The sequence below is a fragment of the Salvelinus sp. IW2-2015 genome, linkage group LG30, assembly GCF_002910315.2.
Source record: "Salvelinus sp. IW2-2015 linkage group LG30, ASM291031v2, whole genome shotgun sequence".
Classification (NCBI taxonomy): Eukaryota; Metazoa; Chordata; class Actinopteri; order Salmoniformes; family Salmonidae; genus Salvelinus; species Salvelinus sp. IW2-2015.
The window spans coordinates 7,997,543-8,006,837 of record NC_036869.1 but is presented as its reverse complement, the minus strand read 5'-3'; the positions used below and the strand labels follow the sequence as shown (position 1 = coordinate 8,006,837).

The following is a 9,295-nucleotide window of genomic DNA, read 5'->3' as shown; positions in this document are numbered from 1 at the left end:
GCATAGATCAGGGATGTGCAACTTTGACGCGGTGCCCCCTACACCCCATTTTAGTGGCCCCCCTAGTAAGCTAAAACAAAACAATTAAGTTTTAAAGTTCATTTCCTGCAATTCTACACATTTTGCCATGGGGTGGAAGGGTGATTTTGCAATTTTCTAACTCATTTCATTTCGCCATGGGGTGCATATTTTCTTTTGCAGTTTTACAGCTAAATGTTTGCCGTTTTTAATATGATAATCAATGGGCCCCGGTCGGTAAAGCAACCATGGCTGCTAGACTAACTTACCAATGGAAAAAAAAACTGGACATGGCTAATTAGGCCTTTCCTGCAGTCATTGACCAAAAGTGCCCTATTTGGCCTCATGGGTGGAATGTTATTAATATATTTTTCATTTTTAAAAACCTGACAAATTCAGTGTTTCTATGTCAAATAGTTTTGTTATATTTCAGTCTTCTGTGATGTATATAAAGTGTAATATTGTGATCCAAACTCACAATTGAATACATTTCAACTCTATATCTGACATGGTACCGGTGTCTTCTTTTTCTAAGCGCATAACCATGTGTGTGAGGTGTACACTTTGTTTCTAAGTGGATTTGTTTAAGACTACCAAGAATCACTCTGTGTGACCCCGATTTAGCCCACTGCAATTAAAGGTACTGCTGACGCACAACCAAATTTCGAAATTCCACCTTGTGTATTCTAACTCTCAACAGTAAGTTGAGACCCCGACTGAGTCGCCCCCCCCAAGAAAAATACTGTATATATGTATTTATTTCATTGGTGTGTGGGCCTACAAAATGGGGGCCACCAGTTGCCCATCCCTAGCATACATAATACAAGACGTGGCTAAACGTCTCACTGCTGCAATTAGTCAAAATGAGAAGCTTTATTCCACTTTCAAATGTAGGCTATATGTTGGATAATTGCTTGAATCTAAATTACATGTCAGCATGGATACACGTAGTTTTTATACAGCTCACAAAAAGCAGTGAGTAGTTAAATAATTACATTGAGTCCAGGAATAGAAATGATTGGTGCAGAGGAAAGCAATAGGCAAATTAGACCTTGGGTATTTGATCTTCCTAATGACTTCCATTGCAACCAAAAACTTGGTAGCGTTAATTGTTCTCCTAATTATTAAGCTCTATCGAACCTTTCGATCCTCATTGAAAGGTCATAATCTTGGAGAATAGGGCAGAGGAAAGTGTTTGTCCTTGATGCATATTGTATGTGGATATTTATGGCATGATTTTCTAGGGTTCTGTGAGCTGACGTTTTGGCGCCATAGTGTGGTGATGGACAGCACTTGAACAGTGGACATAAAAATGCATTTACTGGGGTTTATTAATTACGGAAGCCGTTTACTGTTTAAAAACCAAACGGAAGCAAACAGAGTTAAACAAGCGTTTCTATTGGACAAATTCTGGTAGGTCCATTCCCATTTCATTCCAATTAAGAAATGTTTTGTAACAGAATCTGTGTAATGAATACACCACTAGCCTATTGCTACCCTCACACTGTCTCCTAGCTATGGATGAGGATTGGAACAAGGATAATAGAGAACTACTCCTGATTCCTCATATCACATAAATGAGGTTCAGGAGACCAAATGGCTCTCTATTAGATCAGCATAATTTAGTCCCTAAATAATGAATGGGTGCATTAGCTCTTAGCGACTATTAGCAGAGGAGCTAGCTCTCATAGTAGCAAAATGTTCCCCATTGAGGTAATAGTGCATTTAGGCTGCCAGCTGTACATGTATCAGAATAGCTTCTTCTCTACTGTGTAGTTTTCAAAGGTATAACAGAAGGGCAGAAGAGGACTTGTTGAGAAAGAGAGAAGACAAGAAGGTGGTGGTGAGAGAGAGATAGGGAAAGGTGCATCCAAACACTTTAATGTGGCAATACAATTCAAGTAACAAACAATTCACAGGACCATACACAAATCATCACCACCTCATCCCTGCCTTTGCTTGTGTCTGGGATGAGCCTTACAGAACACAAACAGACGTCCCCGCCGCACCACAAAGAAGCAGTCTTTACAGCGGCGTTTCAGAGCACTCTTGGTTTTCATCCCTACAGCGGGCTGGAGGCAGCCCAGGTGCTGACACTGGCCCTGGAGGGCGACCCGGCCCTGGGAAGAAGATCCAGGGGAGAAGGCCAAGGGCTGGATGGGTCTACCTGGCGTCAGGAGCACTCTGACTGGGTAGGATGTAAGGGAGGAAAGGCATCGGGAGATGATGGTGGTGGTGGTGATAGGGTAGGTTCGGCTGAGGGTGATCCGGGTCAGATGGCGGGTTAGGGAGCTGACGAGGTGGTTCAACAGGAGTGGAGCCATGCTGTCACCAACACCTGCCCGGAGAGAGAGAGAGAACATAAACACACACACTTTAGGACATATCTCAATAGTTTTTAGTTGCTTTGTTCTTTCCATTCCTTCATTATCACTGATCTGACAGAACATGATAGGTAAAAGCAATATGGTGGAAATCCATCCAGTCCTTTCAGCTACTAGTGGTATTGAAGGAGTAGAGGCAATCAAAACAATGCAGATAGAAATATAATATGCAGTGCCTATTATGCATTGCTTATCCTGGATAATATTAATGTTATATAATATATATATATATATAATTTCTTTGCAGATTCTATCAAGCTATACAGTGCATGATTCATGCAGCATGGTGGATTCTGAAGGCCAGACGCGATCATCTTTCTACTGCCCAATTAGGCAGTACCAGTACTTGATCAAAATACATTTATGAATGTAACATAATATGCACCAACCTTTCAGTTATAAGAACGGGTTAGAGCTGGGAATAAACTCCTGAAATGCACCGTTTAATCAAAGCAACACTGCCGAAGAAGGATTACTCTCGCACGGAGATATCCCTGCTTCCTGACTGTGACGTAAATGACTTTGAGAAAAGTCACAGCGCGTGCGCTGGGTCGTAGAGCACCAATAGGGAGAATTTGTGCCCCACTAAATACACTTTCTCGCTTTCATTTAAACTGTAACGCGTTGCAGAATTGATTAACTACAAAGTATTTAAAATAATTAATTCCTTAATATAATAATTATGTTACTGTTGGTTGCAAACGATTCGTGAATACTTTATGAAATTCATAGCACTAGGACCAGGCGGTCGTCTTTGGAGGTCGGAGAAGCTCCCTCATCTTGGGTATAGAGTCCATTGTAAACATGGCTGCCGCTGTGCATCGGATTCTGTCCTTCAGTAGAAATGCTAAGGCGCTTGTATCGCCTTTGAAGACCTCGGCGGTTTCTCTACGGCGCTACAGTTTACAAGCGTCGACCACTGGAGAGCAAATTACCCACACCGGACAAGTAAGGCTCAAACGTTAGGTTGTGTTGGTTACCCCGAAAATATGTAGTTACTCGCTAGCTACCAAGCTAACGACACCTACTAACACCACTAGCTAACGTTTGGCAAAAGTGTCCGATGTTGGGGTTGTCAATTAAGATTTGACCGTTGGTCCAGCTTTGAGTTGTGGTCACCAGCTAAATAGCTGCTCACCCACTAGTGGGGTAGTTAGGCGTTTATTCACGGTCAGTAAGTATTGGCAATTTTATCACGATAAAAGCTAGTAAGAGCAAAGGCAGATGCCACTTTAGTTAACTAGTTGGAGTGTCAGAGTTTACATAACTATTTTATTGATGGTTGTGAGATGATAACCTTACTGTGATCATGTATTGTATGTGTAGAATGTGATCAGCTATATCTGATTGTAATAGATGTGTTCCAGAACAGTGTCTGCATGTTGTTTCAGGTGTATGATGAAAATGATCCCAGGCGGGCCAGGTTCGTGGGCCGACAGAAAGAGGTAAAACGACATTGTCTGAAAGGGCCATAGTTGCCGTGTGACTTTCCAGTGTTAATTTGCCAAATTGTAATTACTTTGCTACTATGGCCTATTTATTGCCTTACCTCCTTACTCCATTTGCACACACTGTATATAGATTTTTCTATTCTGTTATTGACTGTACTTTTGTTTATCCTATGTGGAACTCTGTTGTTTTTTTGTCGAAATGCTTTGCTTTATCTTGGCCAGGTTGCAGTTGTAAATGAGAACTTGTTCTCAACTGGCTTACCTGGTTAAATAAAGGTGGGGGGAAAATGTAGAAGTTGAGTCCTATGATTCATACCTGTTGAAGTAAGGCCTAGAGCCTCTTTACATTGCAAAGTGGCCATTGATAGATTTACAATGCATATTTAGTATTCCGCTGAGAAGGAATTTGGACTACAAAACAGAGTGTAAGCTACTGATGGTACTGTTTGTGCTGTGTGTTTTCAAGGTGAACAAGAACTTTGCCATCAAGCTGGTGGCTGAAGAGCCAGTCAGTGGCATAGAGGCCAGAGTGGTGTCATGTGATGGGGGTGGAGGAGCACTGGGCCACCCAAAAGTCTACATCAACCTGGTAATGACGTCTCTGTAGTGCACATGTCCCTATAATGTACACTAGTTAGTGGTGTCGAAGTCAGAACTCATAAGCTGTGACTACATAACAAGCACGAGCGCAGATCCTGTATTCAATTTCAGTTCAATGTGCGCTCATGTGTGCTCAAGTCCAATTTACATGACTCGCGCAAGAATGACATTGCGCCGTGCAAGCCATTGTGGAGGCACAAGCCCTGAAAGTACGGCTGCGCCAGGCTCCACAATGCTTTGGAGTCAGCTCTGAGTTCAAGGCTGCGCTCGGTGACTTGCACGAATCAAGTCAACAGGCTTTTACATCGGGTCGTTTCTATTTTTCAGCTTCACGCTACTTAGTGATTTGGTCCATTTTTTGGGGGGTGTTCCATTGTGCTAATGTCTGTTTTCTGTCTGTTTCTCCAGGATAAAGAAACTAAAGTGGGCACATGTGGCTACTGTGGACTGCAGTTCAAACAGACCCATCATCATTGAGATGCATTCTCAGTCCTCTCTCTCTCTCTCTGTAGTCTGTCATCCTGGTTAATAAATTATATCTACTTTTCTCCTCAGTCTGTATCAGTTTCTATGATGTGGTGTATATTCTTATGGAAGCTTCATCAGTTGGTAAATGCCTAGTCTTGGCACCCAGACCCAAGTCAAGGCTCCCATGAGAGACTAGTAAATGGCACAATACTCTTTCTAGATGGCTTGGTTTAAAATGTGTTGCATCTATTTCTCAAGTGTTTGCAATGAGTTGTGTTTCTGGACCTTGCAGAAAAGAATAATCGTTACTTTTCGATCTTACAGTTCCCTGTCTCACTGCCAGAGGGCAGCATTGGCTGATTTGTCAAAAGTGTTCATGCAATAGTAAATGATTTAGTGAAACAACAAGGTACAGGACAGACAGGGTGTTGTGATTACTGTAGAAGCTGTGATGGGGTTAGTTTTGACAAGGCATTAAAGACTTATTGTGTACGTGGCAATAACCCAATGGCTTATTAAATAGTTATGCTGTGCAAGTGGCACTTCCAGTGCTGGTATCTTAATAATCATTTTTCTTTAGACATGCGGTGCCTTCAGAAAGTATTCTCTCAGCCCTTGACTTTTTACACATTTTGTTGTGTTATAAAGTGGGATTACAACTGATTTAATTGCCTTTATTTTTTTGTCAATGATCTACACAAAATACACTGTCAAAGTGGAAGAATAATTCTAACATTAGTAAAAAATAAAAATAAAACATGATTAGGTAAATATTCAACCCCCTGAGTCAATACATGTTAGAAGCCCCTTTGGCAGCGATTACAGCTGTGAGTCTGTCTGGGTGAGTCTAAGACCTTTCCAAACCTGGATTGTGCAACATTTACCCATTATTCTTCAAGCTCTGTCATTGGTTGTTGTTCATTGCTAGACAACCATTTTCAGGTATTGCTGTAGATTTTCAAGCATATTTACAGTACCAGTCAAAAGTTAGGACACACCTACACATTCCAGGGTTTTTATTTTAACAATGTTCTTCATTGTTGAATAATCGTGAAGACATTAAAACTATGAAATAACACACATGGAATCATGTAACCAAATTTTTTTTAAATAAAAAGATATTTGATATTCTTCAAACATTTACATTTACATTTAAGTCATTTAGCAGACGCTCTTATCCAGAGCGACTTACAAATTGGTGCATTCACCTTATGATATCCAGTGGAACAACCACTTTACAATAGTGCATCTAACTCTTTTAAGGGGGGGGGGTTAGAAGGATTACTTTATCCTATCCTAGGTATTCCTTAAAGAGGTGGGGTTTCAGGTGTCTCCGGAAGGTGGTGATTGACTCCGCTGACCTGGCGTCGTGAGGGAGTTTGTTCCACCATTGGGGTGCCAGAGCAGCGAACAGTTTTGACTGGGCTGAGCGGGAACTGTACTTCCTCAGAGGTAGGGAGGCGAGCAGGCCAGAGGTGGATGAACGCAGTGCCCTTGTTTGGGTGTAGGGCCTGATCAGAGCCTGAAGGTACGGAGGTGCCGTTCCCCTCACAGCTCCGTAGGCAAGCACCATGGTCTTGTAGCGGATGCGAGCTTCAACTGGAAGCCAGTGGAGAGAGCGGAGGAGCGGGGTGACGTGAGAGAACTTGGGAAGGTTGAACGCCAGACGTATTCCTTTGCCTTGACAGCTTTGCACACTCTTGACATTCTCTTAACCAGCTTCATGAGGTAATCACTTGTAATGCATTTCCATTAACAGGTGTGCCTTGTTAAAAGTTAATTTGTGGATTTTCTTTCCTTAATACGTTTGAGCCAATCAGTTGAGTTGTAACAAGTTAGGGGTGGTATACAGAAGATAGCCCTATTTAGTAAAAGACCAAGTCCATGTTATGGCAAGAACAACTCAAATAAGCAAAGAGAAACGACAGTCCATCATTACTTTAAGACATGAAGGTCAGTCAATGCAGAAAATTTCAAGAACTTTGAACGTTTCTGCAAGTGTAGTTGCAAAAAAACATCAAGCACTATGATGAAACTGGCTCAGATGAGGACCGCCACAGGGAAGGAAGACCCAGAGCTACCTCTGCTGCAGAGGATAAGTTCATTTGAGTTACCAGCCTCCCATTGCAGCCAAAATAAATACTGTAAGTCAAAACTCTAACTCAGCCACTCAGGAACTTTCCCTGTCTTCTTGGTAAGCAACTCCAGTGTAGATGTGGCCTTGTGTTTCAAGTTATTGTCCTGCGGGAAGGTGAATTAATCTCCCAGCGTCTTGTGGAAAGCAGACTGGGCCAGGTTTTCCTCTAGGATTTTTTCCTGAAAAACTCATGTCCTTAACGATTACAAGCATACCCATAACATGATGCAGCCACCACTATGGTTGAACATATGGAGATACTCCATAATGTACTGGATTTGCCCCAAACATAACACTTTGTATTCAGGACTGTGAGGTTGACCATGCAGTCGGATTAGAACAGTGTGGAGGCATACGAGGATGATGTGTTGTTTCTTCCAAAAGTGAGGCTTTTTATTAGCAGATAAAGAATTAATATAGCTGGCGACTGTACAAGTATTTACAAAAACAAACAGGACGATGAACAAAAAAAGGCCTAATAAACTCAAAAGAAAACCCAGGCTCAATAATTGCCTGTTAACCCAAACAGAAATGACAGGGTTCAAATACTAATACCCATCATGCATTTGACAAATGGGAAGAAGCCCTTTCAAAGCCTGTTCAATTAACATTAAGCTGCATGACTTAACATCTAAACTTTTTCAGATGCTACACACATGAATAACCTTAAGCGCATATATCAATAACGGTGCAACCATGCTTTTAGCATAAATACAATCTGGGATATGAACATGTACGTCCATCCGAGGATAAGAAACTTCCTCTATACTGTACACTGAATAAACCATGCGCTCTTGAATGCATCCCATTGCCTGTCAATTCTCTGACCAGGAAATGAACAGATAACCCTCTACAATCAATGAGGAAATGCCAGGTAATAATTTACCAAAAGGACTTCGCTAAACCATTAATCCTTTGCAATGTCTGATTATTAATATAAGGCATGTCTTTAGATAATGTGATGGAGATCATAGGGCGATCATTACAAGGAGATCATAGGACGATCATCACAAGGACAAAAAGTTAATTTCTTTGCCACATGTTTTGCAGTAACGATGCATGTTTTGGAATATTTTTATTCTGTACAAGCTTCCTTCTTTTCACTCTGTCATTTATGTTAGTATTGTGGAGTATCTAAAATGTTGATCCATCCTCAGTTTTCTCCTATAGTCCCTCTTCACAGGGACCAGGGAGATCCTTATAGGACTCATCCTGCATTCATCCACCCTTCCACTCCCAATCCCCCCTTACACATACTCTCGCACCCCACCCCCTCCTCACTCCCACTCCCCACGCTGCGCTCTGCCACCCCTGGAAGATGTCAGGGGAGCTCCAGTCTGATAGGGAACAGCCGCGCGGAACAATACATGTTTGAAAAAGATGATATATATATTTCAGCAGCCATATTCTCCATAGACCTGCATGCCAAATTGGCCTAGGAAGGGTGTAGTAGGGCTGGGCTACAGATACAGACAGGCAGTGCTAGAGCTATCCTGTCCTGTCCTGGGCTGGCGATGCAGGCAGCCATTGGAACAGCATTTTCCACACCATGGCGCTCAGGTTGGAAGGAAATCATCCAAGCTGATATAATTGGTCCTGGTGACACAGGCAGAGAAGGTTTGATGCGATGGTAAGAGGGTAAGACTCATTCATAGTCAGACCAGGGATGGGTGATTGAAAGAGAGAAGAAGAGGCCATTGTTAGAAAGGATGTTCGGTCAGGGTTAGGGAGTTGAGAGTTTGAAAGGCGTGGAGGTTTTAGTGAGACACACACACTGGTTGGTTAGGAGGTGTGTGTGTGTGTGTATAGGTTGCAGGCGCTTGGCTGGATGGGGCATTGCTCTGAGCAAAATCTTCAGATGAAACTGAGCATATGAATTGTGTTGAATAAAACAGCGCTTTTTCAATTATTCATCCCTCTAAAATACCACCTAATAGATATAGAGATGCAATGCTGTGAGGAAACTGTGGGTATTATTTAAGACTGTCATCAAACTCTTCAGATTCAAACTTATTTTAATCCGATGTGCAATTAAGCTTATATTCATTGTCTAGGTTGAGTGCATGCTGTCAAATCACTTTTTTACAGGAAGAGTAAACGCATAGAAATGTTAAAGAAGGATTAGGATTTGCACAGCAATCCTTCCATGTTGTATGTATTAATGTCTCCTTTTTAAGAATGTCTTCAAGTTCTGTTGTTTCTTATGCAAACAAAGGGAAGTAAAAGTAGATGTGTTG

At 41.8% G+C, this 9,295-nt stretch overlaps 2 protein-coding genes across 3 annotated transcripts; one reads left to right on the top strand and one right to left on the bottom strand.

Moving 5' to 3' along the window:
• Positions 1–1,873: 1,873 nt before the first annotated feature.
• LOC111955197 (large ribosomal subunit protein bL36m) lies at positions 1,874–2,880 on the bottom strand. 2 transcript variants are annotated; one of them, XM_023975344.2, is made up of 2 exons: positions 2,792–2,880; positions 1,874–2,356 (listed from the first exon to the last, which is right to left on the bottom strand). In XM_023975344.2, exon 2 carries the CDS (start codon positions 2,340–2,342, stop codon positions 1,962–1,964), a length of 381 nt encoding a protein of 126 aa, XP_023831112.1. In that variant the 5' UTR covers positions 2,343–2,356; positions 2,792–2,880; the 3' UTR covers positions 1,874–1,961. The 2 variants fall into 2 exon arrangements, with proteins under 2 accessions (XP_023831112.1, XP_070292165.1); XM_070436064.1 differs by having other exon boundaries at positions 2,788–2,878.
• Positions 2,881–2,972: 92 nt separating this feature from the next.
• On the top strand, positions 2,973–5,007 carry LOC111955196 (NADH dehydrogenase [ubiquinone] iron-sulfur protein 6, mitochondrial). Its single transcript, XM_023975341.2, has 4 exons — positions 2,973–3,350; positions 3,794–3,847; positions 4,320–4,442; positions 4,862–5,007. The coding sequence occupies exons 1-4, from the start codon at positions 3,207–3,209 to the stop codon at positions 4,928–4,930; spliced, it is 390 nt and encodes a 129-aa protein (XP_023831109.1). The 5' UTR covers positions 2,973–3,206; the 3' UTR covers positions 4,931–5,007.
• Positions 5,008–9,295: the final 4,288 nt, after the last annotated feature.